Source organism: Lissotriton helveticus, chromosome 12, assembly GCF_964261635.1.
Source record: "Lissotriton helveticus chromosome 12, aLisHel1.1, whole genome shotgun sequence".
Lineage (NCBI taxonomy): Eukaryota > Metazoa > Chordata > Amphibia > Caudata > Salamandridae > Lissotriton > Lissotriton helveticus.
The window spans coordinates 303,856,671-303,872,560 of record NC_136073.1 but is presented as its reverse complement, the minus strand read 5'-3'; the positions used below and the strand labels follow the sequence as shown (position 1 = coordinate 303,872,560).

The 15,890-nt window shown below is 42.6% G+C and overlaps 1 protein-coding gene across 4 annotated transcripts in view; it reads right to left on the bottom strand.

The window, feature by feature from the left end:
* LOC144799496 (fatty acyl-CoA hydrolase precursor, medium chain-like) overlaps positions 1-15,890 on the bottom strand; it is a 282,807-nt gene that overhangs the window by 187,342 nt on the left and 79,575 nt on the right. For all 4 annotated transcript variants that reach the window (XM_078670844.1, XM_078670847.1, XM_078670845.1 and 1 more), the window contains one exon: positions 11,712-11,916. In XM_078670844.1, coding sequence (XP_078526970.1) covers positions 11,712-11,916 — 205 coding nt within the window. The remainder of the gene's footprint in view (positions 1-11,711; positions 11,917-15,890) is intronic.

Sequence of the window (15,890 nt, the reverse complement as noted above, 5' to 3'; positions counted from 1 at the left end):
AGATTTCAATTACGTATAAACAGTTTTGGTCTGCCATTAGTGGCACCAACCATATAGCACAAATTATATAAGAAAAGGTAACAAATTCATGTGAATTAAAGAAGCCACTATATCAATCCTTTGATGTAGCACGTAGCTCGCAAACCAGCAGCGAAGCAGCAAGGGAGGAAGTTGCTGTTGCCCCACGCCACTGATCCCTTTCTGATCCCTTACCCCAACCAGGGGTTTCCGCTGACTTTCTGACGACCTGCAGCCCCGCAGCCCCGCTGTATCCTGTCTTGTAGCAGCCATAACCGGCACCACGAGCGCAGCGGTAAGGCAGCAGGGCATGGCTTGGAGGTGTCGAGCTCAGCTGCCATCAGCGTGAGCCCGGGCGACGCCATGGAAGCAGCCCAAACAGGTTGGGAGCAGCTTGGGGAGGCCTGGAGGGGCAGAGTGCCCTGCTTGTCTGCCCCTCCATGCATCATAGCCGCCCGTGGTCTCCCGGGGGGCAGAAGTCGGGACAATTTGGGTCAGCCGGAGGCAGCTTCCAAGCTGCGGTGAGCACCCGCATCGCCAAGCATCAGTTAGCAATACAGAGCAGTGCATTGTTCATCGCCTCAGTTCGGTTTCACTGCAGCAAAAACAGAGCAGCAGAATCAGGGCAAGCCGGACCCCCTTCCTGGGGGAGAAACCGCCCGCTTCTGCTCAGGCTGCCACTGCAGAGCACCATGAGCGCGAGAACTGTACTCTGCGGAGTTTGAGCCTTTTTATTGCACAGCAGGACAGGCTGCGGTACAGACGACAAACCTGGCAGGACCAGGCAAGACTGGGAAAGACCGCCAGAAGCAGGGAAACCCAGACTGAATGCAGAGACCATTGTGATTGCCGGTCCACGATAGCCGCGGCATTAAGGGGCCCAGCTTGTACCAACCAGTCATTGGTAAACAGCTATTTGCCCCAGGCGTGTGCCTCTAGTGATAGGAGAGAGGTCGTGTGACACCTTTTTGAACTCTACCCTCAACTCCACTATCCACTACCCAACTCCCACTGTCCAACACACGGAGTCAGGAACTTCAGGGGTAGAACAATATGAGCTAAGGAAGAGAGAGAGACGATGGCCACATCAATACTCAAAAAGGGAGAAAAAAGGTAAAGATCTCAAGGATCTTGCCAACAAGGAAAACTTAACAGTGGAAGAAAATTGCACTTTCCATTATTTGACTCTGATAGATGTGGATTCTATCCCACCCACTAAGCAGTTACCAGACCAAGATTCTCATTTGTGAGGGGTGTGGGAGTCATAATATGTTCAAGTAACGAAAGCCTCATTGGCCTCCCTTCTCCCCTGTATCCAGTGGTGGTAGATCACCTAATCTCCAACATAGATATAACGGAGCCAGCAATTGAGGAGAGTACAAACATGGCAAGAAATCCTTCAGGTTTAGGTGGCAACCAAGGAGAGGCAGCCAAATAATTGTGAAACACTGAAATAGCAAAGGAAAATTTTAATGTACCCTGCCCTGCACATTCTACAACACAAGCATTCAGTACAAACCTGACAATAGCAAGCAATCACCACAAAGGGAATGTATTCTCTGCCCTGAGGGGGGCTGTGGCGGTTCAGGCATAAAGCTTGAACCAACTATCACAATCTTGCAAAGAGTAACTAGTTCCACGCCCAAAAAGGCTCAAATGACTGCCCTGACCTCTTCATCTACATCTTCATCTAAAACTCACAAGGAGAGACCCAGATCGACCATAGCAATTCATGTACATGACTCTGGGCTAAAATGTAACGGAGTTTCTTATAAAGAGGAACAAGAACAAATTACTGATGAGGCTCCCTAGTCACAGGAGCCACAAGAAATAAAAGATCAACTTCACAGCTGCCTGATGACAGATTGGGAAGCATCATACACCTTAACCTGTCCCGGCCGGCCCAATGCTACACAGAGCAATAATAACACGGAGCCACAGTGCAACAAGTCAGCCATAGTCAAGTGTCCCAGCTATGGCATTACAGGAACAGCATCTCATCAATCTACAGACTGCCCTACAATCAATAACAGCAATCTGGAAATGTGAAGTATAGAGGAAACTAATGGCGAAGCAGCCAACACTTTTTCACAACCAAAACAGGAACAGCTTGAAACCTCATACACTCCAGGCTCTGAGCAGGTGGATGCTAGCAATGCTTACCAAAACCATTTTAATGAAGCGAATCAAAAAGAAAAAGAAAATCTTTCGTCATCTCTATTAAATACGATGCAATTATCAATAAAATCAATGCAGTATCACTCCAATAAAATGAACATTCAACTATCTATACTTAACTCTTTAGCTATTCAGGCCTCAAACATTGACAAAAGATTATCGGACATGAATATTATAATCAAAAGGGCTCAGACAGAAACGCAACTGATACAAACACACTGCTCCTGCGTCGCCATAGTGGATGAGCTCTCAACCCTCCCAGCTGCTATGAAGGACCTCTTAGCAGGCATAAAGAAAGCAACAAACACACAAAGGCCACCGGCTCGAGATGACCAGAATAATGGCCCACACAGGGAATAACTGGCATCATAGAAGTGTCAACTGACAAGAGTTGAGGGAAAGGACCCTTAAAGGATCTCCACAAAGAAATGTGGGTACCTTGCCACTCCAACTCCAGAATGACATACACAGCTAAAGGCACAACATATTATAACAGTGAAAATCTCCAGGGTGCGAGGGCCAGTGCAGAAGAGGGACCAGGACATAAAGAACATGACAAGGCTAACGCATTCACCAGAGATCTAGAGCACATAGATGGCCCGCTGCAAAATGAGAAAGCGCAACCAACGCCTAACAATGCAGTTAAAGGGGATTTAAAATACAGTCGGAAACAGAGGAGGAAAGGAAGAAAGCAGAAAAAAGAACATAACAATCTATCCAAAGATTGTAAGCAGCAGCATCCTTGCCAGCTCAACTAATGCTAGGAATGCATATTCAGTTTGTCCAATGAAAATAATTCCTACCGTTATGGAAGGCCAGGCAGCCCAAGTCAATTCTCTAAATTTTTATCTCCAAGAGGGGCAGGCTGATCAAGCTAATTCTTCAATCTCCTACCAGCCACAACCCAAAAGCCGTACTATTCTGTTAATTCCTGAATATAAGCCCAGAGGCCAGGCGGATAACCTCAATAGAGGGAATATTCTACGGTTAGTTCAATCAATTAGTAGCCTGGTGTGCATAAGTTCATAATGCCTGGAAAGAATTGAGTTCGAGGCCTACAAACAACTTTCAGATCAGGATGTAACAAAGGCAACTTGGTCCTCGTACGAAATAGTGAGGAGAATCCTGGAAGAAGAGGGCCAACTAAAGGCCTGGGGAATTATAATAAAGCTCTATCAAAAACCAGGCTATCCAGATCCCCTACTACGAGTACCAACTAGACACGAGCAAGCAACCCCATATATGTCATCTTCTGGTAGGCAGATTCAATCCGTGCTAAGAGGGACACGCAGTATGGACATACTGCAAATAGATTCTAAAGATCGGAGCCTAGCCACCGGGGCCGTATTACAGATGACTGCGCCAGCGCTAATTGTCGCTGTGCACCCGAGTATGTCTGTGTTTATGTGCGTTTGCATCTGTGCGCTTATACAATATGCGCACAGATGCAAACGCATAAATACACAGAGTTCAAAGTCTGCGCCAACATCAGGGCGCATTACAGACCGATCCTTTTTAATGCAGTTGGGCGCATACTCAGGCGCACAGCGACAATTAGCACTGGCGCAGTCATTTGTAATATGCCCCCAGATCAGGACACTGGTCCTAGCTAGCCAGGACAATAAACCCATATGGTAAGAACACTTGACTCAGAACAAAACAACATCCAGTAGGCAACTATCAGCTGCGAATCTGCTCCTGGAATATAAATGGACTGGGAAACTAAATAACGGATAGGGAGCTCCTGGTCTATCTCCAAGGCTTTTACCATATCCTACTACAAGAGATATGGTTGGATGAACCATTTTATTTACACGGCTTCAAAACCCATCATTTACCAGCAGTAAAAAGTGCCAAATTTGAGCACCTCGTCACTCAAGAGCATTAAGGCGACCAGGGATGCTGTGATCAAGATAACCTCAACAAATGTAATAAAAGCACTCAGAGTGGAGATAGGTGATGATAACAACAAACAACAATTAATGGTGTTACATATATACCTCCATCCGCCCGTTAGAGCCAACAGAGTCAAACTCTCGAAATACGAAAAAACTAGACTACTCTCAGAAGAATCAACATCTAACTTTCTGGTAACAGGTGATCTCAATATGCACTTATTAGGGCCTCGAGAAAGGGTGGAACTACTTGGGGAACAATTCATGGCTTGGAACATCCCCCAACAGGTAGAGAACAACAGGAGGAATCAACCCAGTTTAGCCAAGAATTTCATAAGGGACATGGAGCATTGGAGCTTTGTGGCACTCAATGGCGTTTCCTGTGGGACCAACCACCAACTGCCACATTCCATAATGCTGGTGTTAGCACACTGATAGATTACACCTTTGCAACCCTATCGCTTAGCAGTAAGATTTCAGGCTTTTAGATAGGGACACAAGATCAAAGTGATCATCTACCACATGAAATCTCATTGAACACACACAGCATGATACTAATCCAGCCACGGGAGGATCCCAGTTCCATTTACACAGTGAACTTTAGGAGGATGAAATGTAAAACCAACCAATCAGAAAACAGCTCGCTTCGTCCAAGTCATTCTGGGATAACTTGGAGAATGCAGCTACAAATGTGCTAGCACAGTGGGAAATGTTTACCAAACAGTTAGGAGAAACACACTCAGTAAGGCAAGGACCCCACTCATCATCCAGGGAAACCTTCCAAAAACAGATCTCCTCTCAATCGCTAGATAATCCCTTTAAACTCCTTACCATGTCACACAATTCCAACCTAGGGGAGCTCAAGAAAGCAATAAATAGAACTTTATGGAGGCTACGTTGAATAGTCCCAGATTCCACCATCCAGATTGAGTTAACTCAACTAAAAATCAAAAACAAAAAGGTAATCTGGCAAGCTAAATGGGAAGTGGAAGACAAACTGTGGGCCAAGCTGCTACATGACTCTAAATCCAACAATAATGCAAGATTCTGGCATACAATAAACAGCTTACAGAATTCAAATATACAAAGAGTCAATTCGCATCTAACGGAAGAAGCCTGGGCAACCCACATTTGTCAACATTTTAACTCAGAACATAAAGGATCTAGTATTGGGAATCCAAAATGCAGTTACATCCCCGAAGCTACATTGCCTGACCAAGGTAATCCTTCAGTAACTGATTCTCTCTCATTTTCAATCAATCGGATTAAGATCAGGATAGTGAATGGCAGGTAGGAGGGCGTGCCAGGTCCCAATGGGATTCCACCGATCCTGTTCAAGAAAGATCTGGACTACTGGGCAGCGGCATTATTACCACTCTTTGATCAGATCTCTGAAGGAGAAAGTATTCCGGATTCTTGGAGGGGGTCCATCATATCCTTCATATGCAAGAGAAGCATTAAGAACAAAACAAAAAGCTATAGGTTGGTTGCATTACTTGATAACGATGCTAAATATTACATTGGTCTTCTCCTGGACGATCTTACAGACTGGGCAACTGAAAAATCAATCATTCCCATCAATCAATCAATCAGACGGGCTTTTGTAAGAGCATGGGAACTACCACAAACATATGTGCCCTTTCTCTACTATTAGATGCAGTCAAATCAGTAAACTTACCACTCAACCTGTGCTTCATTGACTATTCATCGGCTTTCGATAAAATAGACAGAAAGAAACTTTGGGCTAAGCTCAGTAAAGGAAACATACCATTTGCTCTCTTAAATCAGCTGATTCTTCTACACACTGACCCCTGGGTCCAAGTGAAGCTAGAAGACGGCAACTCCCTACCCAGAAAAATAGCAACTACAAAGGGCTTGAAACAGGGGTGTGTGCTGGCTCGAAACCCTGTTTAATCTGTTTATGGCTGATTTATTGACTGAACTGGATAAATGCAAATCACACGCACCAAGGATGGGAGGGATTTCTCTTTCCAATTTACTGTACGCTGATGACCTTGTACTGATCAGCCAAACTCAGATTGGCCTTCAACATCTACTAGGCATTGCCTGCATTCATCGATCCAACCTCACAATAAAACAAACCTCTTGTACTGTCTTATCCACGTGTGAACAGCTAGTCTCTGAAATATGGAACAAAGGCAACACGTTTTGTGGGCTGCACTTGATATATCACCCTCCTGGTGACAATCTAGTCTTCACTGAGCAAATCATGGAGGTCATCAGCTTGAGCTCGGACCAACTCTGCCACATATTCCTCGGAGACTTCAACCTTCATTAGAATGACACAAATTATCCAATTGTACATTCCTTTAAGACCTTCCTCTCCGACCTCAATTTCTGACAGCTCTGTAAAGGCCCTACTCACAATAAAGGTGCCACTCTAGACCTCATCATTGCCAAAGACAACTTCATACAAATAGGGGTAATCCTACCCTGTGACTGGTCTGATCACTTGCAAATTCATTTCCTCATCTTAGACAAGGGACTGGATCGACAGGGGCAACCCCTTAGAGCGAAACAAATGATCCGCAATATGAGGGACCTCGACATTAACTTGATAACCTCAATTACCAAAAATAAACTACAGCCCCCCTCTAATTTGACGAACCTTGACAATCTTTCTGAGCACTACTTTAACACTTTTTCTAACATTCTTGACTCTGTTGCTCCGAAACAGCTCAAAAGGATCCCAGTCAAACTCTCGAAACCATGGTTTAATGGTGCCCTAAATGATGATCGGCGCAATCTAAGACTCTCTGAGAGACTCTGGAGAAACTCGCCTTCCAAGACAGCGCTCTCTCAATTGAGAAAGGTGAGACGCGTTTACAACAAACACATACGCTTGGCAAAAATCAACCACTTCAGATCTCAACGGGATGGAACTAAAAATAGAGCAAAAAAACTCTTCAAATTCATTAAGGAAACAATCTATCCAATTCTCTAACTAGAGCTCTTCTCCGCAACCTCTGCTCCCTAGGGATGATTTTACAGCTCACTTTGCTGAAAAAACAACGACAATAGAGCTGGAGCTATTACCCACCGCCCCAACTTTATTATCCAAAATACCACCCGCAGAATCAGGGGAGGGGGTTGAATCCATGACAACTTACCACCAGCCTTTGGGCAGCTCTCTCAAAAACAATGCTGCTTGGAGCAGTTTTCTCCTACCAGACTACACTGAGATACTTTGCAACATGTCATCCTTCAAATCCTCCAACCACTTTGGAGATCCACTACCCGCCAAGCACTATAAAGATTTATTCTCAGCCGTTCTCCCTCTTTGGTCCAAGATCATTCATAAATCCCTCATACAGGGAAAGATTCCAAACTGCAAGTTACTCCCATTCCTAAGAAGCCTAATGCGGACCTATCAGATCCTAAAAACTTCTACCTATCACCAGCAGCATGACTCTAGCAAAAGTGCTGGAAAAATGCGTTCATTCACAGCTCTGCAAACATATTGAGAAATATCATCTCCTGGATCCTCACCAGTCAGGATTCAGAGCAGGACACAGCACTGAAACGGCACTAACGCACATCGTTGATGACGCCGTGAGAGGCCTTGACAAAAATGTCCCTTGTCTCCTGATCCTTCTAGACCTGTCCTCAGCCTTCGATACCATTAAACATGAAAACTTGATTGATCTCCTGCAAAATGGGATGGGATCGTCGGGCCCGGTTCTAAATTGGTTTGCCTCCTTCCTTCACAACCGCATGCAAAGGATCGAAGTTAATCATGCCCTAGCTTCCATTACCCTGGTCCTGATTGGAGTCCCCCAAGGCTCGACGCTCTCGCCCACTCTCTTCAATCTATTTATGGAGCCTCTTGCAGTCATTCTGAACAGAGCCAACATTCGATACCACATGTATGCGGATGACACGCAATTGTACCTGAAGATCTCATCACAGGAGGACATAAAAACTTTAAATGTTGCACCTGCACAAACTCAACAATGGCTAGCCCAAAACCATCTCTTACTAAATACTCTCAAAACAGAATTTCTTTTGATCACCCCACCTAATCACTCAGCTCCTACCCTTGACTGAATTTTAACAACTAACTGCTCTGAACTGCACACCTCAGGTTGTAGACTCTACCAAATCTTTAAGTGTAACCTTGGATAAACATCTATATATGCAAGCACATATCAGCGCTACTACTAGGGGAGCCAATTCCCAACTCAACACACTGAAGAAAATGAAACCATTCCTCACCCCGAAAACCTCAGGCTGGCGGTAAAATCCCTGATTATCCTTAGATTGGAATATGGATTGGTGACCCTCGCATGACTGCCCAAAGCCAGCTTAGCCCCACTTAGAGCTACCATGAATGTTTCAGCCAGGATTTTAACCAGATCTAGGAAATTTGATCACATTTTACCCGACCTGTTGCAGCTAAACTAGTCACCTATTGATGCTAGAATCCGACTCAAGATTGCTTGTCTGACTCATTAAGCCATACACCACAATACCCCATACTACCTAGCAAATAAACTTGAGCTATCGGGTTCTAGCAGGACCCTCAGAAGTACATCCACCCTTCTCTCAAAACCGCCAGGATTAAAAAAGAAAAGATCGTACAACAGTGTGTTCACTGGTCTTGAGCCTAGAATCGGGAACTCCTTACCATCCGAGATAAGATCAAATCCTTCTACTACTTCCTTTAAAAAAGTGGTCAAAAGACATCTAATGAACAAACTTTAATCGCACTGATCATGTTCGGGTGTTTTGTTAATAACCAAATTCTTGATGTGTTCTCACTGATGCTCTACATGTTTTTACCTTCTTTTTGCATTCGTTTTGTCCCAGTCTTTGATAGCTCCTTTAACTGCATCACTTGTTGATTCTTGCTTGATCCCCTTTTGTTAATATTCCTTGATGTTCATCGCACATATTGGTTCCTTCTATTGTATGATGTTTTACTCCAAGTACTATATGGCGCCTAGGATACACCCTATTCGTTAATCTGTTACTCTGACTTGTCTCCTTTATGTTTTGTATAATGGCTGAAGACTACTCTGTACAGCTATCTGATACCCATTTGGGTCCTGTTCGCACTCTATTAAACTTTCCAAAATAAAAAATAAAATAATATAGAGTTAACCAAAAGTTACTCTGTTAACAATGGTCTAAGCATCAACTTTGATAAATCGAAAGTGATGCAACTAAACCCAAAAAAGAACGCATCCAATCACTACTGATATATGGCTGGCCAAAGATTAGAAGTCGTAGAGGAATATAAGTACCTGGGGCCAATAATTGATAACAAAAGCACGTTTAAGGCACAAAAAGAAGCCATCAGGATAAGAGGAAACTCAATTGTGTTGGCATTAACCGCATCGCTGCGGCGGCTTTTCCCGCTGTACGCGGTTATTTTTAAAATACCGCGTTACATGACGAGCTCAGCTCGTCATGAGCGCACGGCAAGTTACGCTCATGACGAGCTGAGCTCTTCATCAGCCTGGAATGGGTTAAAAACCAGTAAACATGAAACTGTTGGTCCAAGTCTGATGCCACTGCTCCAGGTGTTACAAGCAAAACTTATTCCAACTATCTCCTATGGGAGTGAGTGTCTGAAGGGAAGAGATGCATATTGGACAGTATAGTCCTAAGATCAGTAAGAATTATATTTCATTTACCTAAATATACCTCGCCCGCGCAAATCAGACTTGAATTTGGTCTGCAGATCTAAAAATTCGCCCGCAAAGGTGCCTATGTCAAGTGCTGGCACAAAATCAAAGGGTCTGAGCCTGGATCGCAGAATTACTATGTGTGGAATGAAATACACTCAAAATAGTAATGTGCAGCCACAACCTATTTGTCAGCCTCAATAGAGCAATTGAGCCTGGTGGAACTGTGGGCAGCCCCAGGGACGCAAAACAGCTTCAAACATCTTGTAAATAAGACAAAGACTGTGAAAAGGGTGTCCATGTTGGAAGACAGGGCAGCACTTAAAGAAAGGGCCCATGGATGGTTCATCCTGCAGAGATATACCAAGCCCTCCCCACAACATTACTTAGGTGCCGGATTCACCAAGATAACGAAGAAAAAATATCTTCACTTTTGAATGGGCATTCTTCCGGCTCTGCTGCACCTGCCACCTTGGAAACGAGCACAGACATCAACTATCCGCCTATGTGAGAAAGCGAAAGAGAATGTTTTACACCTATTGTGCATCTGCAGAAAACAGCAATTTGAATGGCGCTGCTATTAAACCCTTTTTTTAAATCAAGGGGATAAGACCCTGCAGGCAAGCAGTGAAAGTATACTTTGGAGGTAGAGATGTTCAGCTGGTGTGTTGTGTACAATATATGGAGATGATGGGGTTACAAAATCCCCCACAATACGTAGCAAGCGACATCTTACACTATATCCAAAAGGTTCCCAAGGAGACGCTGCTCTGGCAACAACAAATTATCAGGCAGCATGCTCAATTGATTTCGAACCTAGACAGTGAGCTGTACTGTGCTTCCTTTGATCTTATTCCATATTTTCTGCACAGCTGAAAACCTCATCCCCTCACTATCTGGGCCACTTCAGTCTGATGTATTTTCTTTCCTACACTTAAACTGCGATTGATTCCCTTGAACATTGTAATTATATGGAATCAGTACCTAAGACTTATTCGACTATGGCCACCAGTAAAACACTAACCGGGTTGTCTAACAAACAATTGCATATGCTGCTGCCTTCCCTCTCATTGGAGCAATGAGTATTGACTTTTTATATTACTAAATCATGCACTTTTACATGTATTACTCCTTTTTCCTTCCCTATTAAGAAAAGAATGTAATATTTTTAAATGTAATATTGTATTGCAATGGTTTTAAGTAATCACGCAAATAAAGTTATCTATCTATCTATCTATATCAATCCTTTGGTTCTTTTAGGTCATATTGGCCACTACTAACATTTCAAACTCTGAGCTGTACCACATTAAAACATTATTTATTACATTATGTACCACTTGCTATAATACACCAGATATGAGGATATAACAGCTGGTCTAGTACACCTGGAAGGCATGCTTTATTTACTTATTTGTCTGTTGTTGGTAGAGAATTATTGGACATTGTATGTGAGATATTGAGTTAAACCAATTATTTTACTGCTCTAGTGGTAGATACCTCATTGGGCTTACCGTTTTTGTTTAACTGCCCCTTCACTTAATTCTTATCAAACAAATTAAAATAATTTGAGTCTTGTGCACAGGTGATGCACTCATGGTCACCTTTGGTGATTGTTGGTTCATACTAATAAATGGCGGGATATAGCGGATCGTTGTATGAGGGGTATGCAATCCACATCAATTCGGTTTTGGCAGCCTCTAAATCAGTACCCCGTCTGTATGTCACCGTAACACTGTCACTCTCTTAATCTGCTGCTTCTTTATTTTTCCACTAGACCCACACAGCCCTATGTAGATAAACATACATGCTACTGCTGGGTCCAGTAGAAACCATTTGTACCTGATAACCTGCAATTTCCACCAGGGCGGTTTGGTACTAAAACACATTTATTCATATATAATGCAGTTCTATTGTGGCATATACAAATAACAGAGGGCTTACGTATGACGAGCAAACATTGCTTTCTTACAGTGGGGGGTAGGCTGTCGCATCCCTGACATCAGTCCATGGCGTAGGAAGTTCTGGAGGAGAGAATCTCAATTCTCCAAGTGGGGCTTTTGCAAAGGGAATTCCATAAAATGTGTTGATTGCTCTGTCTGTTCCTTTAACTCGGAGCTGTGTTCCTTGCACTTGGCCATATTTTGTTGCTACTAGAGGGCTGTGATCATCTTGTCCTGTGTAAAATAAAATGATCTGCATTATATCAATCATTTCTACCGTCGATATAAAAACATTTTAAAGAACTTTTAGTGTTGTCTAGAATTTTACTCTCCTTCGCCCCTCCAAACCAATTGTTAATCACAGTTTTGTATTGTCTTTGGACTTCCTTTAACCACCATGGCTGCCCTTTCAAATTTGGATTATTCAGCTAAATTGGCATTGGTTAGGCTAAGATACCACGTCCACTGTGGGAACTGCTGCGGCAAAAAAGATGGCCGATGGCTGGTCGGGTCCAAAAAGAGGTGTATGGCTTCAATCAAAAAAAAAATCAAAAGTCAAAGAGAAGTTATGGAATTCTTTGTTATAACATTTGAATGTATGCAAAACAACCTCAGAAATTCACCCCAAAGAAATAGCACCGTTATGATCACACATTAAAACTGAAATGTGCACGTTATGGTTAGGATCTTAACCATAACTCACACAACAGCCATGGTAACCATAACTCTTGGGAGGGCATGTTAATGTATACCTTGCTGTTTGTGTTATTTATTTTAGCTAGGTGGAAGTTAAACTGTAGGTTGTCACATAATATTTGAAACCCTTCCTACTTTATTCTTGGTAACTAATTTATTTTCTAGGCAGGAACATGTTTTAGGGCTTGCTGTGCCAGGTTTTTAGGGTCCTTCTATAGATCAATTTCTTGCATACTATTTCAGTGTTTTCAAAATCACATTCCCTGGTGCAATGGCATGTAATAAGCAAAAACTGTCCATATGGTAGTTTCTCTCAAAGGCTGCAATGGCAAGTTAAAAAATCAACAATGTATTCTTGTTTGTTGGCTTGCTTTGGAAACCTTATTACCTCTTTTTTCAATGAATCAGGGGGCTCCTACCTAGTAGTCAGGACATGTGTCAAGAAAGAAAGGAGAGAAGCGATGAACATGGTACAGCACAGTAAAGCTCTCGATAGCTCACTACTATGTTGCCGTGTCCCGCTGCAAAGCTTGCTGTAACCTATGATTCTGCTGTTTTCAACCAAGGCATTCTTTCGGGCTCTACTATGCCTTAAAGTGGATGGCATGATTCTGTGGTGCCCTTTAAAGGTGTTTAACAAAGTCTCTAAAGCTGTATGCAGTCATGTCCATAAAGAGTCCCGACCTAGTTGCACATACCCATCAATATGCCCCACCCCCCCCCACCCCATGTTTGGGGAGCATTAGTAGGGCCCATGATGTCACTTGTCTTAATACATCTGGTTGGCTGAAATTAACCTTTGGGCCAGTGCATAACCTGCTCATGGGTAAATATCACATCCTAAATATTGTTTACGAAAATATCATCCTATTCGGTGTAGGTTTTCGATTATATAAAATGAGGTGATATTTTTGCAGATTACTTTGAGGACACGATGTGTATTTCAGATGGTATTATGACAACAATATTCTTATATCACATCGAGCTCATTTCCTGACTGGATTACAAATGATTACCTTATTACATTGCAAGTACTGAGCCCCAAGAGTACCTGCCTGAAACTTGTCTTTAATCCCGCTCTCTCACCTTTCCTGAAGCAAACTGAGGGACATATGTACAAGGAAATAGTGCAGGGAGGGGCTGCGGCACATTTTGCAATGCTGCATCATTTTCAAAATGCAGGGATGTTCCCTATTTACAAAATATATAGCACACCCCTGTGTTTTCCCTAGTGCTGGTGCTAAAAACAGCTGCCTAACACCAACCCAGACAACCTTGTGCCATAGTAAATGGGTGCCTGTGTTGCACAGAATGATTGTTTATGTGCAGAAAAGTGTCCCCTTCCTGCACATAAACAATCAATAATGGTGTTTTGCTACTTCTGTGGGTGCTGCAACTCGCCATTATTTAATTATTGTTTTTGTACATGAAGGGACACCTTCCTGCACAAAAACAATCATAATAGCATTTTGCTTTTTCTAAGTGTGCTGTATTCTGCCGCACACATAAAAAAAGCAAAAGGAGGAGAAATAAAAGTATTTCTCCTTGTCGCACCAATCTAACGTCTGCTTTTGTTTTGGACGCTGCCTCCGATTTACAGATCCATGTACATCTGGGGAAGCGTCAAAAAGTGATGGGTGTTGTGATGGAACACCCACAGCAATGCCCATTGCATGCCCCTTTCAAGCAAATACCTGCGTGAAAGTGTACCATATTTACAAAGCGGCATTAAGCCATGCAAAGTGGCTTAATGCCGCTTTGTAAATATGTTGCAGGGGATTGCGCTACCGGAAAGACGAAAATAGTGACGTTCCAGTGGTGTAATCCCCATAACTATGCCCCAGAGAGTGAAAACTCTATTAACCCGCTAACTAGCTTACGTCCCACTGTCTACAAACTCCTGTGAACCCACCTCTGGCTCTTCTTGTACAAGTCCTAAGCTGGAACCTGAACAATGTCAGCCATGCTCAGTGCAAACTCCTCCAGAGATCAGTTTCATAAACGTTTATTCAGGAAAGCCCATTCCATAACACATACAAGACAGACTAAGAAAATAATACAGCTGGACTGTGTAAAATCCTCCTTAGCATAAATACCAATCAATTCAAATGATCAAATTTAAAAAAGTGAATTACCCAAGCTCAGCCCTTCTTTAACGCATCCTGTAAAAACCCAACAATATGAAAACAGATGCCTTCGGACGTTAAAAATTGTAAAAACATAAGCGCGGATCTTGCCTGTGCTATATACATACCCCTGAGAAGAGGAATGATAAATTTACAATATAATTCAATATAAATATCGCAAAATATGATCAAATTAAGGGAATTGGTGTAGGGAAACTGTCACAGCAACAAAGTTGAAGACTCTCTACCAAGGACCAGCCTTTGGGGACCGCCAACAAATGACATATCAGCCCAAGGCAAAATCTAGTTAAAAGATTACGATGAAAGCAATTGTCTGCAAATATCAAATAGGGCTCGATATACATAGTTATTTTAAGGGTAACATAAAACACACAAACATTTCGTTTTTGAAGTTCATGATCCTACATTTTAGATTCCCTAACACCAAGAATGTTGGCTTTATTCTAAGTCAGGTTTTGTAATGGAATCAGGAACTGTAAACAGCTCTGGTCAGCCAAGGGCCTAAAAGCTCATTCACACATAGTTAAGCTGAGGAATTTCTTTCATATGATCCAATGAAAGGCAATTCCTCAGAAATAGCCTGTAAAATTCCAAGTCTGGATTATCCCAGACCAAACAAAACCCCAAACTATAGAAAGGAAGGGACCTTAGAAAGTTCGACCTCGATATAGTATGTTTTCTGATCTTGGTAGATCTGGGACTTACAACCATAACATGCAACTTCTCTAAATTTCTTAATAATTCAAGAGATGCCAAACAAAAAACCTCACAATAGAGTCCAATAGGCATGAGAGACTGAAACAGATCTCTTTCCCATTCATGGAAGATCAAAGCCATCATGTAACAAATAACCCTACAGGTGATTACCATACAGTGTAAATAAAAAGGAGCAAAAATGCATCCCTGCCTGACCCCACGTTTAATAGCAAAATGATCTGTACAATCCCCATTCCCGCTATATCTGACACAGGTGGCCATGCTCTGATGCAAATCGACCAAGAAATAAACAATCTCAGTGTCAATCCCTAATGAGATCATCAAGGGCCATAGTTTATTCCTGTTCAAGCTATCAAAAGTTGATGAGAGATCCATGAACATGAAGTAGATGCTACCAGGCCTAGCAACAGTAAATGTGTCAATAATTAAACATAGATTCAAGGCCTGGTCAATGCCTAAAACTGTATTGGACTTCAGAAAGAGTCTGGTTTTGCTCTGCCCACTCTTGGAGTCAAAATTACCCTCCTGATGACCTTAACAGTCAAATCAAGAAGCAAAATTGGCCTATAGCACCTGAGATCTGACTTAACAACCTTTTTTAAAAATGGGAATAATCACAGAGCGTAACCGAGAGGAGGGGATCCTAGT